The 24,163-nt window shown below is 37.4% G+C and overlaps 1 protein-coding gene across 2 annotated transcripts in view; it reads right to left on the minus strand.

Moving 5' to 3' along the window:
- Positions 1-4,188: 4,188 nt before the first annotated feature.
- Positions 4,189-24,163, minus strand: part of LOC121426064 — a 28,030-nt gene continuing 8,055 nt past the window's right edge. For both annotated transcript variants that reach the window (XM_041622208.1, XM_041622209.1), the window contains exons 4-14: positions 22,574-22,719; positions 21,123-21,177; positions 20,612-20,656; positions 18,639-18,705; positions 17,931-17,989; positions 16,342-16,381; positions 14,946-14,991; positions 14,188-14,355; positions 9,616-9,772; positions 8,753-8,925; positions 4,189-8,477 (exon numbers count right to left, since the gene is read on the minus strand). In XM_041622208.1, the coding sequence (XP_041478142.1) occupies positions 4,937-8,477; positions 8,753-8,925; positions 9,616-9,772; positions 14,188-14,355; positions 14,946-14,991; positions 16,342-16,381; positions 17,931-17,989; positions 18,639-18,705; positions 20,612-20,656; positions 21,123-21,177; positions 22,574-22,719 (4,497 nt within the window). In that variant the 3' untranslated portion in view covers positions 4,189-4,936. The remainder of the gene's footprint in view (positions 8,478-8,752; positions 8,926-9,615; positions 9,773-14,187; positions 14,356-14,945; positions 14,992-16,341; positions 16,382-17,930; positions 17,990-18,638; positions 18,706-20,611; positions 20,657-21,122; positions 21,178-22,573; positions 22,720-24,163) is intronic.

Here is a 24,163-nt window from a genome sequence, read left to right on the forward strand (position 1 = left end):
GCTTGTCTTATTTTTCTCTATTGATTCAAATCATCATTTTTCTGAACTGGACTTGACCTTTTAGTACAGGGAATATCCACTCCAACAAGAACATGATTTGAATAGAAAGAGAAAAATCAAACTCCCTGAAATTTCATCAAAATCTGGTATAAGTTAAAATTTTGCTTTTATTTCGCAAAACATTTATATACACATCATGGTCAATGTATAAAAGAGGAAAACAATTAAGTCACCCATTTACTCTCTTTTGTTTTTTACATGAAATATAAATTCTCCTCACAATGTGAAACAGGATTTGATTCCTTGAATAAGTGGGTCCCTAATGTGATTCATGCAGATATTCACTTTATCTATCTGAAAAAAGGACATACTCTATTTTACATAGAGTATATTTCAACCGGTGTGTTGGCTCAGTTGGTAGAGCATCCGTCTCACAACTGGGAGGTCGGGGGTTCAAACCCCGGCCGCGTCAGACCAAAAGACGTTAAAAAATGGGAGTTGCTGCTACCCTGTTTGGCATTCAACAACTATAAAAGGGATAGAGCCTCGTCGATCTGACGCTGCACGGTGGCTGCCGGGCCCACGATCAATTGGGCAAAGCAAATTTTCAGAGTATTTCATTTCATGTCTATTTCAAACAATAAATTATGGATTTTCATTTCATTTTGTCATTTTCATTTTTTTCATATAATAGAAACATTGACTGACATGATTGACTCTCTCATTTGCAAATCCCTTGATGAAATTTTCGATGTTTGGCTTGTTGGATTTTCCTCATTTATTCATATAAACATTTTGTTGGGGTGGACTTGTCTTTTAAATTGGAAGAGGTGAATGTAGAATCTCACAATGAATCTCAATATGAGAACATTCCGTTATCCTTTCTCGTGTGTGCCAGTTTATGATACACTGTGGTTAACTGAAAGTATAAACATCCTATAGACATACCTGGTACATGTCCATGACACATACATTTATAGCAAATGTACAAACCATGCAAAAATAACAATGTCTTCTTTACTAAGGGTAGCCACTTCAGTTCTTAAGAACTGTTCTCCCAGTGAACCTTGCATGAAAATTTTACCCTTCTCCATTCAAAAACTCATTTTCCCCAAAAATTATAGTAAACGAAAATTGCCATGACTTTAATGCACCCTTTGTATTGGTGATTATTTAGAACTCTCTGACGAAACTGGGAGGAAACTGAGAGGAATTCTGTCCTTTGTGAGTGAAGTTATACTTCAGCCAGTCGTCAAATAAACATGTCCTGGGGCCTGTTGCAGAAAGAGTTGCGTTTAAACGCAAGTCAAAAAATCAAACGCAAGTCCCAAATGCGCGCTGTTGATTGGTTGAAAATCAAGTTGCGCATGATTTTTAGAGTTGTGATCGATTGCAACTCTTTCTGCAACGGCCCCTGGGCCCAGTCTCATAAAGCTTGATTTATTAACACATTTTCAATAACAGTTAAAAGCTACTGAAATCCATCAATCTGATTGGCTGATAGTAAACTTGTTGTAGGTAGTGGGCATTTGTTATGATAACAAGTCTTCATGAAACACCACCCAGGTAGGATAACATATTGAGCAAGATCCCATATTCCATATTTTATAACTGAATAGAAAATTTCCTGAAGGAAATAAGTATTCAATTCACACAAAATATATCTGAAAAGTACATTAGTGATTGCATGGCCTTTACAACTTAAAAATCTTCAGCAATCATGTACCTTTAACACACACTGTACATGTACTTGTGTCTGAGGTGAACAGCTACAGTAGTTTGGGAAGACTTTCATTCAGTATTGCATGTGATATTTCAGAGAAGATCATGTAACATTAGATACACGTAGCCGTAAGAAGTATAAAATAACATGAAGAACTATCACATGAACATTATAAGAAAAACTCACACCATTGAGAAGTTGCAGGCGAAATACTTATATTCCTCACTGGGCTTGTAAAACTTTACATGTAAAATGCAAAAGTTTAATATTCTGAGGGCAGCTTGAAAAAAGTTGAATTTTAGAAATATGCTGATGGAAGCTAGTTCATATTTTCTAAAAAATAGTCACTTTATTCCTGAAGAGCACTCATCTCAACAAAAAGGGTTGCTTAAGATTGGTTAACATTGGTTTGACTTTTAAAAAATCTGAGCTAGAAGGTCACACTTGTCACCTGTGTCTGTGATATGTTCCAAAAATGAAGCCCAGAAAAAATTGCGTTCGAAAATGATTATTTAGTGCTTCAAAAATTGAAATATAAAGTGACCGGAAACACCATCTTAATTTCATCCTATACACTTATGTGTACTATTTAGGTGTCTATTAAGACGCCTATTTACAAAATCGGGGTTTGCCCTTTAGTTTTAGCTTTTCATTCTCAATAATGGTTGTTTTCAGGGTTTATTAGTTCTAATACATGCACTTGTACACATGTTTCATCTTGGTTTGAGAATTTTTTAAATCGGCTGCTCACAAAGTTAAATAATACCTTTAAATGTCATTTGATGTTTTAATAGCCCACTGGCGATAACATATTTACAAGGCTCGCAAGATACATGTATCTCATATTTCTTGCCGTGTTGGCTCAGTCGATAGAGTCATCGCCTCACGACCGGGATGTTGTGATTTAAAGTCCCCGCTGCGTCAGACCAAAAGACGTTATTAAAAAGGTATAAGTTGTTGCTACCCCGTTTGCCATTCAACGATTTAAGGGATAGGGCGATGTCAATCTGGCACTGCTAAGTGGCTGCCAGCACCATGATCAATTATTGAGCAAATCACTATATATTTTTTGATGCAAGAAGCAGACTATCAATATATTGTAAACTTGCAATAACATGCATGACTTTTGATTTTGGATTAAACATTAGCTTGCGATCAATTGCAAGATTCTCGCAACAGCCCACGAAAGGAAACCAAGTCAATTGTTTGTTGTTGCAAACAAGACATGTTAAAAGCCAAATAAACTAGTCAACATCTCTTGATTTTGTAATCCGAAAAGGAGGTAGAATATCACAAAGTACTGAATTAGACACATCATAAAACATTCCTGAATAGAGTATGATCAAGGGAAATAAATGAGCATTATCAAACTTATAGAACGCCCCTACAGACAATAAATAATACAATTTGATTCTCCCATCTAACAACTTTCTTACATAATGCGAACATGATACATGTACAAAAAGAAAAATTGTCATCTGGGACAATCAGTAAAAGGGAAGACATACGTTCTATACCTTTATAGGAAATTTCACTAGCTCAAAAAATACCTGTATAAAAAGCTACACGGTAAGAAAAGGATGAAAAAAGAAAAAATGATGAAAAAGAAGGAATACATATTTGCCTCTTCACTGCAAATCCACATGATTGCAGGTCAGTAAATATACAAATCAAAAGTGAATTCTACATGTATCTATAGGTATAATTAACAATGTTGCTTCGAGGGAGATGATTGAGATTTAGGGGGTGTGTCACAATGGAGCAAAAGTTAATTTCTTGATTGAGGGGAAAAGGACTTCGACAAGTTATGCCAGACAAGGAAAATTACGATGACTTTACCATAAGGCAGAGGGCGGAATATCCAGAGGCATATATAGTGTCTGTTGGTTGCGGATCTCATGACACCCTGGTAATTGACATCAAGGCCCTGTCTTACCAAGAGTTACGATTGATCCAATCAATCTTATCTATATGGAAATCCATTAATGTCATTATTTTTAGGACAGCAGGAAATTTGCACAATGTCCTTAACAAAGAGAACCACAATGAATTTCGAAGAAGATGATGAGTATAGGAATACACATCATATCGAGATATATTTTGAACAAACATGCATTGCTGGCTTTCCATAGTTACAGTGGTTGATCTGGGCCCCGTCTTACAAAGAGTTACGATTGATCCGATCAATCTACAGTATATGGAAATCCATCAATGTCATTTTTTTTCTTATGGAAATTTGCTCAATGTCCTTTGAAAACAAAGAGAAGCAAAATAGTGAATGTATGAATATGAACATGTATTTTAGATGTTGACGTAGATCTGGGGACCGTTTCATCAACATTTTTGTCGGACAAGTTGTCAGATCTGACATCTTTCCTTGATTCTGATTGGCTGAGAGGCACTGTTACTATAGTAACTGTCGGATAAAATGGGACTTGTCGGATAAAACGTCTGACAAGTCCTTTCATGAAATGCTCCCCTGGCTTTCCATAGTTGCGATTGATCCAATCAATTGCAACTCTTTGTAAGACGGGCCCCAGACAAATCGCATCTCCTTGTAAGACAGGGCAGTGGATGTTGTCAGATTCCCCATGAAAACTGACGATAATGCACAGAACTTAAGCAGTGGTGCTGACCAACGCTGCATGACTGATGAATACAAATTATATTTCAAAAGAAGCAAGTACTACATGTACATGGGAATTACTTTAAATAAATAAGACTGCAATGGAAATTGTAATCAAGGTTATAGCTTCTATCTGAATACTTCACCTGCAAAATATTCAAAAGGCAATAAGAGACTGGAATTAGTTGCAACATGAACAACTCATTTCGAAAGAAAGTACAAATAAATCTAAAGAGCGTAAGGTATTTTCATAATCATCCAGTGATCAACATAGTACTTTACATGAACATGTAGATTTAAATACTGTTTTGCGAGAGGACGTAAGACTTTGCACTTTGCCCTAAGGAAACAAACCACTGATTGCTGTACATGTACTTCAATCCCATCCAGGCTTCTTAAAATTTTCTAAAATTTAGTTCTCAAATGCCTCACTAGCTCCTGAATGATTATCATAGAATTGGGTGTTTTTATAAAATGTGATACATTCACACACTCTGATTATGAAACAAGAAACATCTGTCAAATTAACACTGACATACATGTAAGTACAAACAAGTGTAAAGAATATCCACCTTTTTTTTTTTTTTTTACAAATAGTACCCTGATGGCATATCAAAGATAGAATCAATTTCTGGACTACTTGCTTGAACTTTTACATTCCTCTTTCCTTTTCTTACACTGTCATGTTCAACTTCTTTTACCTTCCTCCCCTTTCCATTGACATTTGGAGCAGGTGCGCTTTTATTCCTTCCACCCGAGAGGCTGCGGGATCTTAACCTTCGCTGCTTGTGGATCGATGGTGGAGTCTGTGTGCATTGATCATGAAGTTCCTTTCTTGTAGAGTCGTTCTTCAGCGGGCTGACAAAAAGGTCCTCCTCTTCGTCCATGCTGTCGTCATCATGGAACTCGTAGATCCTGAGCTCAGCATCCGAAGGGAGACAGAGGTTGAGTGCAAGGAGAGACCGAGACATCCTCGGGTAGTGATGTCTACGCCGTACTGCAGAAGGCTGCAGGATGCGCAGCGAGAAGTGCGGCTTCTTGAAGGTGTAGAACATCGGAGAAAGGCCAGCTTTGAGTTCATTGAGGAATGTCAAGAATTGGGAGGATTTGGAGGCCGGCGAGGAAGCAGACTTGGATCGCTTGCGAGGAGACGAGATGTTGATACGCTTGACACGTCCTTTCATGAATAAGGACTTCCTAGATGACAGTGGAAACGCAAATGGTGGGAGGTCATGTCGATTGCTTGGACGAAGGGGTGATGATTGTACATCACGCTGACCCAAGAGAGGTGCAGAACGGCGCCTAGATTTGATCATCTGTTTATGCACTCGGTGCTTCACAGGAGAAAGTATAGATCCCTTCTGAGTAGGGCTTGAAAACTTTGGGAAGATGACCTCGGCCTCAGAGTCATCATGCACATAATTATTTGAAATGACCTCTTGCTCTTCAACAGGGGTTCCTGGTGGCAACACAATATGCTTTACACTTGGACTTTGCTGGGTGTTCAGCAAGTTTCTCCTGAAGCGTTTGGGAGTGCTGAAGTGCACGCTCTCTCCATTTTTCTGTGGGGAATTCATAAGTTGGTTTGGTGACAACTCTCGCAAAGCAGCTGGTGCATTCGTTTCTGAAGGCTTACTCCCAGATAATTGCTCTTTCTTTGACAAAGAAACACTCCTCTTCTTCTTAGAAGGGGATGTGCACATTCCTGTATAAGAAAGACTTTCCACTGGGGTTGAACGTGTAGCAACCCTAGCATTGAAAGAACTATTAATCCTTGCACTTCGCCGTCTAGTATTTAATTTTGATCTTTTGTCCTTTTCATAGTTTTCAACATTTTCACTGGCATCCTGGAAGACTGGTGCATCATCATCATCAGACAAATGCTCTGGTCCGAAATCTTCAACGACTCCTGGCAAGATGTTTTGATTCTCCTTCTCCAAGCCAAAGACAGTCTTGTGGAAATTTGGCGATGGTAGCGTACTAAGTTCCGATTCTCTCCTCCTTTTGATTTCTAGTTGGGTGTCCAGTCTCTTCATGAAACCTGTGACTTGCTCTTCCCATTCTGAACCCTCTGACGGGAAATTCTCCACCTTCTGTAGGACCAGACCAATGGTGAAGTCATTGCTTCCAGTAGAACTTCTATCTTCATCAGGACAAGGATCAGAGGAGGGAATGCAGTACACACTAAGTGCAGCCTTATCCAAGTTCTGCTGCTGAAAGACTTCACTTCGATTAAGTGTTTCGTTAATATCGTCCTGAGAGAAGCCAAGGAAGCTGGATTCCTCTGCGCCCAAGTCACTCCTGAACACCAACTCCAATGACTGCTCAGCTTGACTGTCAAGATTTTTGTCTCGTTCTGAATTTCTTTCAGTATTTCTCACAGCATTAGAAGGTTGTGCCCTTTTTTCAGGGATATTCTCTATTATGCTTAGAACATCTTGAACCTCTGCTCCAGTTCTTTCTTGGGAAGAACCAGAGGGAAGGCCAGAATGAGAGGCTTCTCCTACACTGCTAGGTTCTGTGCCACTTTTATGCATTTCTTTCTGTATTTTAGAAATGGAGTCTTTGTTAACCATTGCATTGCTTGACCGGTCTTTTTTACCTTTGCCATTGCTTTTGCACGAGTGGGATACTTGGAAGTCTGTTTCAGAGTTATTGCCATCACCTGTGGATAACTGACTAGAACTGACATGATTTCTTAAGGAATTTTTCCGTTTGGACCCTCTTGTAACATTTCTTGGACTTGCACTTTCAATGTCTTGGTTTCCCCTTGCTCTTTTGTTTTTTCTTCCTGGGCCACTTTTGGCATTTACTGAAGCTGGGGTACATATTTGCTGGAAGTCATCACTAGAATTTTGATCACCATGAATAGCAGGAACCCTTGGCTGGGCTTCCCTGATGCAGGGACTACCAGCAGTAATTTCATGATCCTCAACTTGCCGTTCTTCATCACCACCGACTCGCACACTCCTTCCTCTTACTTTCTGAGGAGGGGCATCTGCATGACTCCTCCGCGACTTTCTTTTCTGCCTTTCAGTGTCTCTGTCCTTTCCCCTCCCCGTTCTTCCTTTTATAGTTGATGGATTGACAACCTGGGGTGTTGTTGGATTGCTGGTGAACACATCGTCTGAATCAACATCTCCACCACTTACTCGTTTCCTCTTCTTCGTCACCTTTTGCTTTGCAGACCCTGGACTAGTGACTGTTTGGGAACCATCTTTGACACTGCTCCTATCAAGTCTCTCAACAGAAGACACTTTCTCAGTCACCTTTCTGTTATCATTTTCATTTACTTGTTCAGCATTACCCACATCTTGATGATCATGTGCAGTTGACCGTGTGCCTGTATCATCTGCTGCTGGTGTACATTCTCCTACCGTTCTTGGCTCTTCAAGAGTATCCTCCCTCCTTATCCTGGTGATCACAAACTCCTCACCTACTTGCCTAATGGGTTCCTCTTCACCGGCAACACCTCTAAGAACCACACAAGCTTCCTGGCCCTCTTGGGCAACACCCTCCCCTTCAGGTGCACTCTGCGGTGCTATTGGTAAAGTTCTACTTTCCCTGAGCTGACGTGAGAGACTTCTCCTTCCACCACTCCGATGCTTCTTGCTGTTCCTCCCTCTACTTTCAGATACACCAGGACTGCTGACCCTGGAAACACCCGTAGATATCCCTGGAGAGGTGAAATTGGCATTCTGTTGACTGTTCATAGCATCGCCATTCCCACCACTTAACCTATCCTCCAATCCGATGTTCCTGTCTTCCCCTGGATGTCCTGCATCCTCTACTCCTGCAGCATTACCACCTCCTACCAAAGGACCCTTATCTGCAGGGTGATCAAAGACTTTCCGTTTGCAACTAGCAGTCTTTTCCATAGTACTGTCATTGTTCTCAAGTCCTGATTGTAGGTGCTTTCTGGGAATTTCCCCAAGACCTGGTTGTTCTGCAGAAGTTCTATTTTCTGCAGTTTTCTTTGGACTCTTGCCGAGGTTCCTGCTTCTCCTGGAAGCTGGTGGATCATTCTTCTTCCTGACTTTCTCAGGATCTTTCCGACGACGGGCTTTCTCAGGTGTCCCTGGTGCTGGTAAGAGTAGTACCTCATCCTCCGTGCCAGAGTCATCAGAACTACAAAAAGAAAAAAAAAATGATTTTTTCTTACATTCAAATGGATGCATATGTACTACTTTAAAAAGTATCTATTAACTTGGTAAGTAAAACTTTTTACACATTTTTTTTTTTGGGGGGGGGAGGAAGGGCATTATCAATTTTCTATATTTAACTCAGATTCTGTTCTCACAAGAATGTAAATAGCCAAAGCAGATCTCAAGGCTGAGAAGCACTGCTTCAAGGCAGTTTATATTGCCCAGTAATTGTTTGAATGAACAAGGATTTACACTTACTCATCGTCGAGTGAACTTGACGGCTGACTGCTGGACTCGGGGTCTACATTCTGAAACCTAACACAGTCTTCTAGGAATCTCACTAGATTGGGTCCCTGTGCAATCATGGTATCCAGGTTGGTATAGTTATTCTTCTCCCCAACAAACTGCTTGTGTTGTTCCGTATCCAGATGCTAGGGAACAACAAAATATGACGGAAGTTAGTATACAAATAATGAATGTTTATGAGTGCAATGGACAGAATACTTCATGAGGTAAGATGAAATGATTGCAAAGTTGTCTACCAAATGTACAGGATTTAAAACAATAATTTGTCAAAACTATTACACAGATATACCCATCTCCACTATGATCAGCATTTGTTATTTCACATTTACATGTAGGGATTCAACTCAAATTCTCCCTAAACTCATTTTTTCCCCTTATCAAGATGAATGTGCATAAATAATGTCTACATATGACAGTCAGCTTCATAATTATGTGCATGAATACACCAATAAATAATAAAAATAATAGGGATAATACATTTAAATGATTTCATCCATGGAGTACAGTATATCAGCTGGGAATTACTGTTCATTTTTTAACTACATGTTCGAACAGCTATTGATAATTTTCTTTCATTCAAAATCAGGAATTGAAATATGAGGTAGAGATAGAATAATCATGCACATGGAATAAAATGACTCTATTCTTATATCAGAGGCATGTCAAACTTATTTGAATTCTATATTAGGGTATGTTTTCGAACATTTTCTGTAACATTTACATTTTTGTATGATAATATGTTTCGGAGGAAAATTGATTAGAGTCTTGATTTGAAGAGATAAACAACACTTTTTGAGACAAAAATTAGTGGTTACCTTTTCCAGATTGCTGTACTTGACATTGCAGAACTCACAAAACCCCCTCTTGGCTGCAAGTTTACTTTTGGACGCAGTTGCTTCCCTCTGTTTGGCTGCTTTACTCATGGCCTTCTTGCTCAGAGATTGGCTTCTACTTAGCTCCTTCTGCCGGTGACTGAGGAAGTAAATGAGCAACACATACATGGATAAATGTAATGTACAGTGGTGCTAAAATGTAACTGAACCGCAGCAGAAAATGAAAATATTTCAAAGTTTTCAAGTTCTGCCATGTTATAGATACTTGATTGTGAAGTCACATGATAAAATAATACATTCAATAAAGTTTGGCTTCTCTGGGCTTGCCCTACATTGTATTGTTGTCGTCTACAATCAACACTCAGCATGAAAATGTTTATTTTGTGAAGGGGTTACATAATTTTCAAGCACCACTGTACATGTAAAGGCCACCGCACACCTTACAATTAATCTGGCACCCAATTTTAGAATAAAACGCAGTAAAATTTGATGCTTTTGTCGAGCCACAGAATATCTTACTGTGTAATATTATATAAAATCTGTGGCTATGCCATCGCACTTATTAAAATAAAAGTGAATTTCATATCTAGTCGTAATAAATGACGTCATAGCAATCGTACAATTGGCTACGATTTGAGACTGATTTGGCCTTTACTCCAAAAATAAAGGCTTCTAATCATACAAAATTATTATATTAGCATTCTTTCAATGGATTGGAACCTCAAAAAAACATATTTTTCATTCACAATTTCAGAAAATGAGGAAAATATAATGTGTTCCAAAATCGGATCATGGACCAGTCGTCAGGTGTACAGTGCCCTTAACAGAGATGCAAGTTTGAATTTCATGGCTATAGGGTGTTGGAACGTTATTTCTCAAAATATAAAACTGTTCAGGGCAGCTCATTACTAGGCATATTTTACTTTTAGAAATGGCAGTGAAGGCAACCCCACGTTTAATTCCTGTAGAGAACTCATTCGAAGTACAGGAAGGATGATTGTGTCATAGCTCTAAAATCAAGCTTTATCTGAGCTGAGCTATTTCTTTTTCCATTTTGAGAAACTTGGCTTGAACACGACAGCAATGATATGAAATTACAAACAACTCTACCTTGTCATGATTAAAGCAAAGATTGAGTTCTAGTATAGAAATCTTATTCTGAGAGGAAATGGTTGAAAGTAATCCTTAAGGCTTTATCATAAGCCAGAAGCCTGTTACCCCCCCCCAACAAAAAAAAAGCATAATCACAATATTTCTTGCTTGCTTGAAAATATATTAATTTCTTACTACCTGCTTTTCCTGGTTTAGCTAACACAAGCAACAAGATGTGGGACCACACTATAAACAGAAGGACAATATTTTCAGTATTTTTTCTGATCTTCATTTGCTCATTACCTTGCCATCATAAATTTTCCTGAAAAATCTGTGGCAGATATCATTATTTTTACATAATTCTTGTTAAGTTTTCTTTAATTCTGTAAAAAATTGATTTCATTATCTATTTTCAGAGTTGACATATTTACATTAAAACATTATGCAGGGCTCCACACTAACCCATTTTTTTTACTGGTCCAACCTATTCATGTCGAACCAGTAGATACCCAGTTTTTCAAATTTTTACTGGTCCGAACCTAAAATCTACTGGTCCCAAAAAATAAAGAAAACATTAAGAAAAGGTGCAAGTTTATTTGTCTAGCCTTTCGTAATCCCCCCCATGAAATGAAGGAATGAAGGACAAAAAGAAAGCAAGACAGAAACGAAGAAGGAAAGAAAGAAAGAAAGGAAGGAAAGAAAGAATAAGAGAAAGGAAGGAAGGAAGGAAAGGGAAGAAAAGAAAGAAAGAATAAAAAAGGAAGGAATGAAGGAAGTAAAAAAAAAGAAAAGGTAAAGAAAGGATAGATGTGAAGGAAGGAAAGAAAGAACTAAAGAAGGAAAGGAATGAAGGAATAAAGAAGGAACGAAAATAAGAAAGAAAGAAAGGAAGAAAGGAAGGAAGGAAGGAAGGAAAGAAAGAAAGAAAGAAAGAAAGAAAGAAAGAAAGAAAGAAAAGAAAAAAAAATGAAGCAAGCAATACAGAAAGAACAAATCCAGAAAGTAGTAAAGGAAAGAAAGAAGCAATAAAAAAAGAAAAGGTTAAAGGAGAGATGGAAAGGACAAAAGAGAGGAAGGATTGAAAGAAGGAAGAAAGGAATTAAGGAAGAAATAAAGGAAAGGTAAAATAAAGGAAGGTAAAATAAAGGAAGGAAGGGAAGGAAGGAAATACGCAAGCAATAGAATTAAAGAAAGAAAAATATCAAAAAGAAAGGAAGAAGGAAGGAATGAAGAAAGGAAGAAAGAAAGAAGGAAAGGAATGAAGGAATAAAGAAGGAATGAAAATAAGAAAGAAAGGAAAGAAAGGAAGAAAGGAAGAAGGAAGGAAGGAACAAAGAAAGGATGGAAGGAAGAAAGGAAGAAGGAAGGAACGAAGAAAGGAAGAACTAAAGAAGGAAAGGAATGAAGGAATAAACTTTGATAAAGAAGGAATGAAAATAAGAAAGAAAGAAAGGAAGGAAAGAAAGAAAGAAAGGAAGGAAGGAAGGAAAGAAAGAAAGAAAGAAAGGAAAGAAAGAAAGGAAGAAAGAAAGGAAGAAGGAAAGGAATGAAGGAATATAGAAGGAATGAAAATAAGAAAGAAAGGAAAGGAAGGAAGGAAGGAAGGAAGGAAGGAAGGAAGGAAGGAAGGAAGGAAGGAAGGAAGGAAGGAAGGAAGGAAGGAAGGAAGGAAGGAAGGAAGGAAGGAAGGAAGGAAGGAAGGAAGGAAGGAAGGAAGAAGGAAGGAAGGAAGGAAGGAAGGAAGGAAGGAAGGAAGGAAGGAAGGAAGGAAGGAAGGAAGGAAGAAAGAAGAAAGAAGAAAGAAAGAAAGAAAGAAAGAAAGAAAGAAAAAAGAAAGAAAGAAAGAAAGAAAGGAAGGAAGGAAGGAAGGAAGGAAGGAAGGAAGGAAGGAAGGAAGAAAGAAAGGAAGGAACGAAGAAAGGAAGGAAGAAAGAAAGAACTAAAGAAGGAAAGGAATGAAGGAATAAACTTTGATAAAGAAGGAATGAAAATAAGAAAGGAAAGAAAGAAAGAAAGAATGAGAGAGAAAAAAAAGAAATAGAGAAAAATATTTTTTTAAAGGATAGAAAGAATGAAAGAACGAATTAAAGAAAAAAAGGGAAAATAAAAAAGAAAGACAGTAACAAAAAAATTAGGGAAGAAACAAAGAAAGATTGAAAAGAAAGATAGGAAGAAAACAGAGGAAGAAAGCTAAAACTATTATCATAAATAATTTATCAATTTCTTTTTGGCTCAATTAAAATAGCTACGAAAGAAAGTCAGAAACCAAGTGTATCAGCACACACATAAATGCATATGTGGGGCTAACTTGTATTCAGACGATATCACCCGAAACCCGATCTGTTTGAACCAAACAGAAGTGAAAATTTATCCTTTTACTGCTTACAAATGACAGAGTTACTCCAATTTTTAGGAAATATGGACATTAAAGAGCCTTTCATGAGTATGAACCGCGAATTTTGACAGTTCTGTGAGAGATTTCTGCCAGAGTTTAGCCAAGCTTCGTTCGCGCAGCCAGTAAAGAATTTACCACGTGAGTTGTGTGGCTGGCTAGCTACATATGTACACTGTATCTGCTCTAGTAGCAATTACGTGCGATTCATTCTGTGTGTGAATGACAGAATTTATCGGGGGGAATGGTTTTGCACTGAATTTGACCATTTCTGGAAAAGTTATTGGCCCAACAATGGTTTTTATTACTGGTCATGTCGGACCCTTAAAATCTTGCTATTTTTGGAAAAATTACTGGCCCGACAATGATATTTTTTACTGGTCATGTCGGACCAGTAAATCTTCCTATTTCTGAAAATCTACCGGCCCGACAGCGATTTTTACCGGTCTGGGACCGTCGGACCGCCGCTAGTGTCGAGCCCTGCATTATGGCACAAATTCTCAATTTCAATAGTTCCATGGTACAGTAAAAAAATTATAGATTGTGCAGATTTTTTATACTACCACATTTCGAATAGGCTCCCTTTGCCAGAAGCACGCATTTATTGCACTTTTAATAGTGTACGTAATGAATGAGCATAATTCAGTGTTCCCAGCTTTTCAGGAAAACAAAATTCCCTGACATTTCCCTGAAGAAGTTGAAAAATTCCCCGATAATTATTTAAACCCATTCCCAGTTTCACATGTAAATTACATGTATTTTCAGGATAAAAAAATATTATAAAACTAATTAGAACCACCATAACCGGTCATTCAATGGATGTTGTTTTGATATACAACAAAATATAAGAGTCTGACTGACTTCCATACTTTTGGGCTGATCAAAATTCCCTGATTTGAGGTATTTTTTTATCAGATTTCCTGATTTTTCCCTGACTGGAAAACAGTAAAATAATTTTCCCTGATGGGCTGGAAACCCTGATAATTATGTACAAAAACCTGCATAGTCCATGGTATTGTACCACGGTACAATAAAAGTCACCAGGGTAAATTTGGAACATTATATTTTACCTAACATCAGGTGTCCTCTGGCTAGCATCAGGGCGATCCTGGGTCCTTTCTGCTCCTTGGACGTGGCCCTCGTTGCGAGTCTTGGGGTCGTAGGGACAGCTACCTTTCTTGGTGTCCAACAGGATACGAGGCCACGATCCAAACTCTTTGGTGATTGGCCGGTGACGTCTGCATTATGGAGAATAATAACGATAATAACTCTTATTTAGCCAGGGTCACCTCTCTAAGCTGTTCTTCCAACAGGCCCTGCATGACATATGTTATTATTACCCTTCTCCATTCTCATCCGTCAAGCACCTGACAAGGCAGAAGGTGCAATTTAAAGTCTTTGGTATGACTCGGCTGGAGATCGCACCCACGACCTGGTTTGAATACAACCAATAGAGGTACATAACTAACATGCATTTTCCTCCTTCAATTGGAAACAATATTGTCAATTTTCTATTGATTTTTCATAGCTTGATAAAAAAAGGAAAAAGAGTATATTGCATTATCCAAAATGGAAAGTATATTCAAGTGCAAAATTTTGATGAATGTTACGGATTTGCATATTTAAAAATGATTTCATCACTTCACCAATTAGACTTAATTTAAGCTTAAAGCCGGTCTAAGGCTTTGGCAATGTAACTTTGGGTTGTGGGTATTTTTAATCATGCCCCACTGAACTATGGTATAAAACATGAAATGGAAAAAGGGTTTTCATGACATCATCTCTTTAGGAATCTAATATCGTTTCATCATGCAGCCCTATGCCTTACCGCGGTACATCTTCAACCTTGAGGTATGGCTTGGTCAACTGTCTCTCTGCAAAGAAAAAAATATACACAATGTATTAAACAATGAGATAAATATCAATTGTATACAAATAATGCATGTAAGCGCGTGCATGCAGGGCCAAATAATGAACGATGTGCGAGAAGAGCCAATGGATATATAGCACTGAGGTCCGCAGGACCGAGTGCGGTATATCCATTTGGCGAGTCGAGCACAGAGTTCATTATTTAGATCCTCTATGCACAAGAATGCGTGCATTGTTTATTTTATACAACCCCCATGTTACTAAGTAGCACCAAATCTTATATTTGATCTAAATTCTACATAATTCTAGATAATTCTAGATAATTCCAGACCTTGCACTCTGACGTCAGAGTGCAGGATAGAGCGTTTTGGATGCAATCGTGCAATTCGCTGAAAATCATGTGATCCGATTTGGACCAATCAGATTACAGAACATTCTTGGGAGTTGTATAATCAATAATAATATCAACATTTACATACCGCATTATACAAATTATTTTAACAAGCGCTACATATTACTACTTAGACTTAAGCACAGCTGCATATACAGTGCTTCAGCATTTCAGAAAAAAGTTCCTGCCGTGAATCCATTTACACCAGACTTTATGCTAACGATATTTGAAGTTATTGATAAGATTTTATGAAGCTGACCTTGTCGAAAATGCCAATGGTGAAAGTTTCAGAACAAACCAAATGGCGCAACTCTCCTCACAACAAAACTTTGTTAATTTCAATTTCATGCTTTACAATTTACAAAAAAAAATACTCTATATCCTCATATTGAAATACATACAATTTTCTCCATTTTAAACTTGAAGCAAAATCATTAAAGGGGAATGAAACTTGTGGAACAATTATCTTGTGTGAAAGCAGAAATATGCAAGAATATCGACCAAAGGTTTAGTGAAGTTGGACAAACAATAAAAAAATCATGAACCATTGAATGCCCAAAACACTCGTGCTATCAAAAGAGATCTCCCTATTGGCAATACAAAGATCTACCTGTATGATGTCACACATGTACAACTATCCCCCTTTGGACCCCAAAAATATACTTTACTTGTACCAAACCATCTCTTTTACTGTTGTGTTCTAATGATAGACTAGATGAAGGAAAAATATTAAGTGAAATGTGTAATAAACTAATGAGAAAGCTTTACAATTGTGAAATAACAATGATAAAAATATTAAAATCCACGTTATTCATTCAATCTTCCTCAAACTTCCATTGATCTGTTTCTTTGATTTTTCTCTTTTAATATGAATTCAACTGGTTTCAATGGTTTCATTCTCCTTTATCATTGCAAAGAATAACCAAAATATATTCTATCCTGAAGTTCAATATTCATACTTTACCTTTAGCCTTCATAACACTCTTCTCTTTACTGCTCTTTTTCTGGAAAATAAGGAGAAAAAATTGTTTTTAAGGGAACTGTTCACAAATTATGTCAAAAAGTTAACCCTAAATAGACTGGGCTATTTCGATGCCTAAAAAGACTGGGGGGGGGGGCTGATTCAGCCCCCCCTTATGATCTCAGCCGTTGATTGCGCGATCGCGACGAAAATTGGCACACGCGTTACCCATGGCATTATCTACAAACTGTAACATCAAATTCGGCAAAAAATCTCATGTCTCATTAATTATGCTAATTTATGCGTAAAATCATAAGTTTGCTCTAATTAATAAAATAATGCCCCTGAAATGCTAATTTTTGTTTCACATACTCTAGATAGGCATCTGATCAAATTGATTTAAAAAAAATTTCAAAATCAAATTTATTTTCTTATGTATTCTATTGTTTTCTAAATTTCTTATGTATTTCTTTGTTTTTCGACTTTTTGTTTTTTATTGTTTTTTCAATGGAAATTGTTGGGGACTTTATTTTGACCATAAACAAGATAAAATTAATTGATTTTAAGCAGTAAAAGGAAAAATAATGAAACATTTATGAATTTTGGCTAAGAACACTATTTGCATTGGATTTGTACACAAATTCATGTTTTTGAGTAATTTTGGGTCTGCATGCACTTACGAAATGCTGCGTAATTTTGGAACCGCGTACCTGGGGGTCACAATTTTGGTCTCAAAAGTTGCGCGAGACTTGAAAGTAAAAAGTCAGCGAGCGACGCGGTCAAAAAATTTTGCACAGCGGATTTATCGCGAAAAATGTCGAGGGGGGGGCTGAATCAGCCCCCCCCAGTCTTTTTAGGGGTAAAACAACTTTGTAATTAGAAAATGAGTTTACGGCATAGTAACATAATTACAAATGACCAATTCAGATAAACATTTGCTGAACAACGAACGAAGTTACATGTAGCTTCAGGATAACTAAAAAATATTTTGGAAAAAAAACGTGTTATTAATGTAGACGTTGCTGGCTTTCCATAATTGTGGATGATCGGATCAAACACAACTCTATGAAAGACTGGGCCCAGCTCTCTTTGTGGTACTCTTCATGCTTCCATATCCTTCATCATTATTTTTTTGTTAATTGTTCTCTTTATTTTTCACTGCTTGATAAATCACAGGGGCGGGGGGTGATCATCTACTATCCTTTCGTATCAAACACCACCACTCTACCGTTTGAATATTAAAACCCTTTTAAATGGTGGAAGCATTAACATTTCCTAAGATATCGGTTCACGATTTTCAAATTCCACAGGAAAAATATCCAATACCAAAAATGAATGCTATGAAATTAAACTACATGTAGATTGGTATGAATATCAATGTTCCTTCCTTCCATGTTCACAAAATTTCATTTCCACCATACATTCATGCAAGGTTTGTTTACAAAAAAGGGGCAAGTCCCTCAAAGCAAAAGCTTGGGAAAGCATATTATGCCTGTAAAAATACAATGTAAGATACAATACCACATATGAGCCCGGGGAAAAAAATGAAGGACTGGACTGTGAGAGGGTAGGGATGATTAAAATTTACTTACCTTATCTTTTCCATTCAATTTTTGCTTCTCTTTCTCTCGACTGAGGTACTTCATCAGGACTGATAGTATCAAAATCAGGAAACATCACTAGACAGAATGGATCATCACACATTGTACAGTACAAGTTTTGTGACCTCAGAATTTTCCATACAAATATTGGTAACCCATGAGGATGGTGGAGTAATAATTATGGCAACAACATTATAGCTGGCAGCTCTGCGAGGTGAATTACTGAATCCAACTAGAATCCAACTTTTGTTACATCAGTTTCTTTGGATTTAAGTGATAATCATCCAACACGAAGAATAATTAATTGATTTTGCTTTGCTCAGCATGCCTCTACGAAATAGATTATTCATTCATCATTCACTTATTCATTACTTTTGGTCCTTCTTTCTTTGGAAAGTTCAACTCACACTCCACATTGCAAGTGTAATATTTTTGGGGTGCTGCTGGCGACTACAAGCAGCGCGGTTGCTGGTCCACAGCATGCCAACTTACCCACGAGGGTTATGTGTTCCATAAAAGGGTTTGACAGAAATTTTGTTCAACAAGTCACACCCTGAAGCAATAATAGAGGGAACAGATTTACGTAAAAAACAATAATGCAGTTCTTGCATAGCGCATATCACATTATGTCATAACGTCCCTATGTGCTTCCAAAGGGCTTGGATGCTATTACATTGGCTTTAAACATGTAAAGGATACCATCCAAGTGTTTGACAGGAATATTCCAGTTCTTGGCATTGGTCAGCACATCAGTTGTACCATACATCTATATAAAAGAAAAAGAAACAGAGAGAGAGAGAGAGAGGCAGAAAGAGAGTGAGACAGATACAGACAGATAGAAAACAAAAACAATAGAAAGTATAAACATAATACTAACAATAAACATAATACTAAACAATGAAAAGAGCCTTTATAGAGAAGTAATAATTTCTTTTAGGTAATACTAGTGTGTTGGGTTAGTTGGTAGAGCGTCCGTCTCATAACCGGGAGGTTGGGAGTTCGAACCCACGTCAGACCAAAAGACGTTAGAAGATGGCAGTTGCTGCTACCCTGTTTGGCGTTCAATGATAAACGTTGATCTGGCGCTGCTCAGAAATAATAATTTCTTTTAGGTAATATAGTGTGTCGGGCTCATGATCAATTGGGTAAAATGAATTTTCGGAGGACAATCTACTTCTAAATTCTATTTCAAACAATCAAACATGGTTTTGTATATTTTTAAATCCCCAGGCATTGATTGTTGATTATTTTATTAGGGATATTTTTATGTTTCCTTTGAGATTTTTTTTATGATGTTACTGTTATTATGTATGCCTGGGATAATCTGGCACAGTCAATGCATCAAAAGGGGATATGAGAACTGGACCAGTGCAGTGTAAGTAATTTTAGAAACAAAGGCTCGAATTCACAAAGGTTGTTTTGAAAACCCACGGTTGAGTCCATGGTTTATGCAGATTTCCTGTACAAATTACGCTTAAAGCTAAATGCGAGTTTTGGTAACGATATCAAAATGAGTTCATACAGAATCCAACGAAATGACCACCAAAGTGTCTGTTTGTATAAATAAAACGCATGTGCCAAAGGATTCTGGAAGAAATTGTGTAATTGCTGAGAAATCAGCAAATAAACACGGGATTCGGGTAGGGCTTCGGGCCGACGCTATAAGCAATAATTATACATTGTCCCAAGTGCGCTTATCTGTGTTGGGGATCTTCGGCGTGAACATCTTTCAGCGTAGATTTCAAGATTTCACAAAGTCCAGTTAATGTAAATGTACCAGATCTAGATCCTCGATGATATACTGACAATTAAGCCTTGTTTTACAGAATTTCTCATGAAATCAGTGTTTACTGCAACTACTGGAATTTCTCTTTAATAAAGCGTGTATTGGGCGCGTGTGTAAGAAATCTCCAATGCTGATTCATGCTTTTGTCACAATGCGCCAAATCAACCCCTGTTACCATGGTTATATACCTTTTTTATTCATGAGTTTACTGTTTTGAGTAATGAGTCCACTCTTCATGCAGTGAACTCATGAATAAAATAGGGTGGATAACCACAACAGTTTTGGTTTTGGTCAATTTGGTGTACTGTGATAAAAATGGGCATCAGTATTGGACATTTTTAGTACAAGCGGTAAGCGTAATTTATACAGGAAATCTGTATAAAACATGGACTCAACCATGGGTTTTCAAAACCACCTTTGTGAATTCAGGCCAAAATGTATACAAAGATCAGCTTAGATATGCAATTTGGTCATTCCTTTTGCCTTTGAAATGTTAAAAAAAAGAGAGTTCTGTACGATCCCCTTTCATTGCCATGTTAAAGCTTATTCAATGTCGCAAATTTATCCAAAGGTTGAGAAAAGTAGCCAAAGTAGCCGCTGAAATAAAAACAAATTTTTCCCCTGCAGCGAATGGGAATTTTCCAGGACTCTTTTTTTTTTATTATTTCCGGGCTCTTTTGAGCATTTCAGGGGTGAAATCGCCCTGAGCCTGTGTAATTTCCTTCAATTATACCCATTTTCCTCTGCCCCCCCCTCCCCACACACACAACCACACAGCAACATCTACCGAGATAATTTTCCTCTAGGCCGTCACATCAGTAGGTAGACCAAGCAGATACTATCTTTTAAAGCAAAGACACAACCAAAACCTTTACATGATTCTCACCTGAGATTTGGTAGCTTTTTGTACGATGGCTTTCCCCCTGGTAACCTGTTTGCAAATAGGCCAAAAAAAGTAATAAAAAATGAAAAATTGTGTAGAAAATTCACCAAATGAAAAAAATTAAGTGGCTCTTGATTGGCTTGTAATCTGTTATTATGCAGGGAATAATATTGCTTTACAAATTTGAATAGCATTTTTGGTCATATGTAAGAGAAAAGCTCTCAACTAAAGTAATGTATAGTCCTACAGGTATGTAAAAATATGCTATACTAAAGACTTTATGCATAGCAGTCTTTCAAAAATGTGGAGCAAATTGCTATGCGATATCAGAAAAATTATTCTGTTATGTTAGGTTACATACAAAGACAGATAGTCAAAAAAATAAATAATATAGGATTTGTATAGTGAAAGTATCCACCTTGCTTGGTGCTCAAGGCGCTCCTATATAGAAACAGGTGACAGAAAAATTAAATGAAATTACAACAAAAGGTGAAAGATGAAACATTTTACTTACAATTCCAGAATCCTTGGTGGTGTTTCCTGGCGAATCTGTGGCACCAGGCGTACTTCTTTGTGAAGACAAACAGATATGGAGGGAGGGGAAAGGAAAAAAGAATTTATCAATTATCATCTAATAACCATCCATTGCATTTATGCCAGGTAGATTCAGATCCAGATAATGAACAAAAAAGCAAGTATCAAAGGTCTAATAAATATAGACTTGTGGGATGAAAATTGAACCCCAAGATCTTGGTTTGAAATTCAAGAGAATGAATTACTATACTGCACCAGATCTCTCTAATCAGTGTGAATTAAATGACCTCTTCATGTGACCAGCCACCCCCAACCAACAATTACATGTACTAGTAGTTGCCAGGGAAGGTTCTCTCTAAATAGCTACAATAATTTTGTCTTCAAAAAATAATTAGAAAATAAATCTGAAAGAGCAGATTTTTTTCTTTGTACTGTGAAAATTTGCAGTTGTAAAGTCAAGATGCTGGAGTTTTTTACACCTTTTTTCTGGACAGCTTGGAAATATCATAGGGATTACACAGTGTGCCTATCTCACACTTGAGTAACCTCAATTTTTTTTCTCCTTCTTTGAAGCTATCATTGAATTTCTTTCACATTCAATCAAGTGTTTTGTGTTTGTTGTTGTTGATCAATTTCGACAAGTTATACATCATTTTAATGCTCAGGATGTGCTTTATCATAAATGTAAATCCACAAACAACATTTTGGGCAACTTATTGTTGATTTTGGGGTGGCAGATTACATATGTCTTCATATGCCAAACGAGGCTCATTCATCAAAGGTGATTCATACTGTCATGATGAACTTGATGTTGATAATGCACAGCATTTGTATAGTGCCATATATCTGCCAAAGACATTCAAAGGCTCATCAGAGGAGGAGACAGCCAATCTGGGTCGCCAAGAAGGGTGCGCACACAGAACTGTGACCTGCAGGTCTCTCCTCCTGATAACTGGTTGGGGAATGCAGGTGGACCACTACCAAGATTCCCCCCTACTCATTTTTGAATAGTGCAGTGGGTTCTTAATGTGCAAAGGTGGTGATTATCCTCTACACGGGGCATCCATTTAACGTCCTATCCGAGGGACATAGTGTTTTCCACTCTAACATAGCCTGCATCTATAAAAAAGGGGAGAGACGTTAACGCAATGGCTTCAGTCATCCGCCCAGGTGGACTCGAACCCACGATATTTGGTTCGACGGGCATACGCTTTACCAACTGAGCCAACTTCGCTCTCAACTTTCAATTGGCTATAATGGAACATAATACTTCATACTCTCTGCCTAAAAAAAAAGAACTTGGGAGTTGATACAGCTGGGCATTTCAGACTTTTCCAACGATAATTCTAACAGATGCCCCCTGTCTTTGAGAATTATTGACCCTTATCAAAGCAAAGATTTCAATCGGCTTTAATGGAAGACAATTCTTACTCTCTGCCTTGATGGAAAGGGCTTGGGGTTGATACAGCTGGGCTGGTACCTGAGGGAACACCTTTAGATTTCCTCTCGACATCCTTAGCTTCCAGTCTGTTTGTTATCACGCACGCTAGGTCCTTTGATAAAAACTGCTCCACAACCTGGATTATTTAAAGTGACAATAATAAAAAGAATACAGTAACAGTCCTTCATGTTTATAATTTCGTGGAGCTCAATAAATCGCTTTCCTTATTTTTGAGGAGCTCAATTGAGCTCTTCAGAATCTCTCTCCGTGAGGAGCTTAAATCAATTAATTACAATACATGTATGATAAATTGTAGATTTTTCTTAACATTGTATATATGCAATAGCTGTGTTAGTTATTAATTAATCTGTGGTGAAACTAGGCCTGGGTCACGTACGTTTACAAGATGTCGTACGCGCTCCTGCTAAAAAAAATGCTAAAATTTCACATTTTACATCTTTAAATACATGAAATGGCCTTATTTTTTCCATAATTCCTTGAAATTACTTTAAGTTGAAAACTATCAGAAAAATGAAGATTATTCACCTCTTTCCCGACTCTGATTTGAACTTACCTTGATAAATATTGTAGTCCCACATGTAGACTTCCATGGTGTTGCCATAAAAATCTACATATGGGACTACATGGAACTGTAATATTGACCAAGTTTCAATTAAAATCAGAGTCGGGAAAGAGATGAATATTCTTCATTTTCTGATAGTTTTCAACTAAATTAAAGTAATTTCAAGGAATTATGGAAAAAAGGCCATTTCATGGAATTAAAGATGTGAAATTTTAGCAATTTTTTTTTATTTTTTTTTTAGGAGCGCAATTTTTTGCTCTCCTTAATTTTTTTTTAGGAGCGCGGTAGGAGCGCCGGCGCGTTAGCGCTCATCAAAAATTAAGGTCTGCAGTAATAGCTGGACCAACCACTAGTGATGGGCGATATTTTGCTTCCATGACATTAATTTTCTCCGGAAACAATTGCTCCACTGTTAATTCCATTCGCTACAGGAATGACCAGGTTAAACCCTGGATTGAACCCTGAACCCAACACAAACCCTGAAGCAACCCTAACCCTATATCTTAGACAAAATAATACCCACAGCACTTGTCACTGGAGCAGATGCAGTGTCATTGATATTTCAATTTTACCAAAATTAGCAATATTGAAAATTACTGCCCAATGTGACAGGCAAAATGAATCATTCTTTTTTTCTGGGAATACTTTTGAGCTAATTAGATGATTAGACCAAATTTGCCACATTGTATCAAGATTTTTCATTGGACTCTATGTGAATTTCAGTGGCTCTTTTTTAGTTTTCAAGGGTTCCACACCGCATTTCATGGGCAAATTCACTGAGCCCCATTGACAAATGGTTACCATGCATGAACAAAAAATATGTAAGAAGGATCTCTTTTTTAAGATAGTGGACTTGTCAAAAACACTAAAATAATGAAAAAAGGGTACATTTTTTTGCTATGAAAACTACATGTATGTGTTTACGGTGCAATTTGCGAGGGTATAAAAATAAATACTTTATGAAGGACATACTTTCTGCCCCAACACTACATGTTTA

This window comes from Lytechinus variegatus, chromosome 13 (assembly GCF_018143015.1).
Source record: "Lytechinus variegatus isolate NC3 chromosome 13, Lvar_3.0, whole genome shotgun sequence".
NCBI lineage: Eukaryota > Metazoa > Echinodermata > Echinoidea > Temnopleuroida > Toxopneustidae > Lytechinus > Lytechinus variegatus.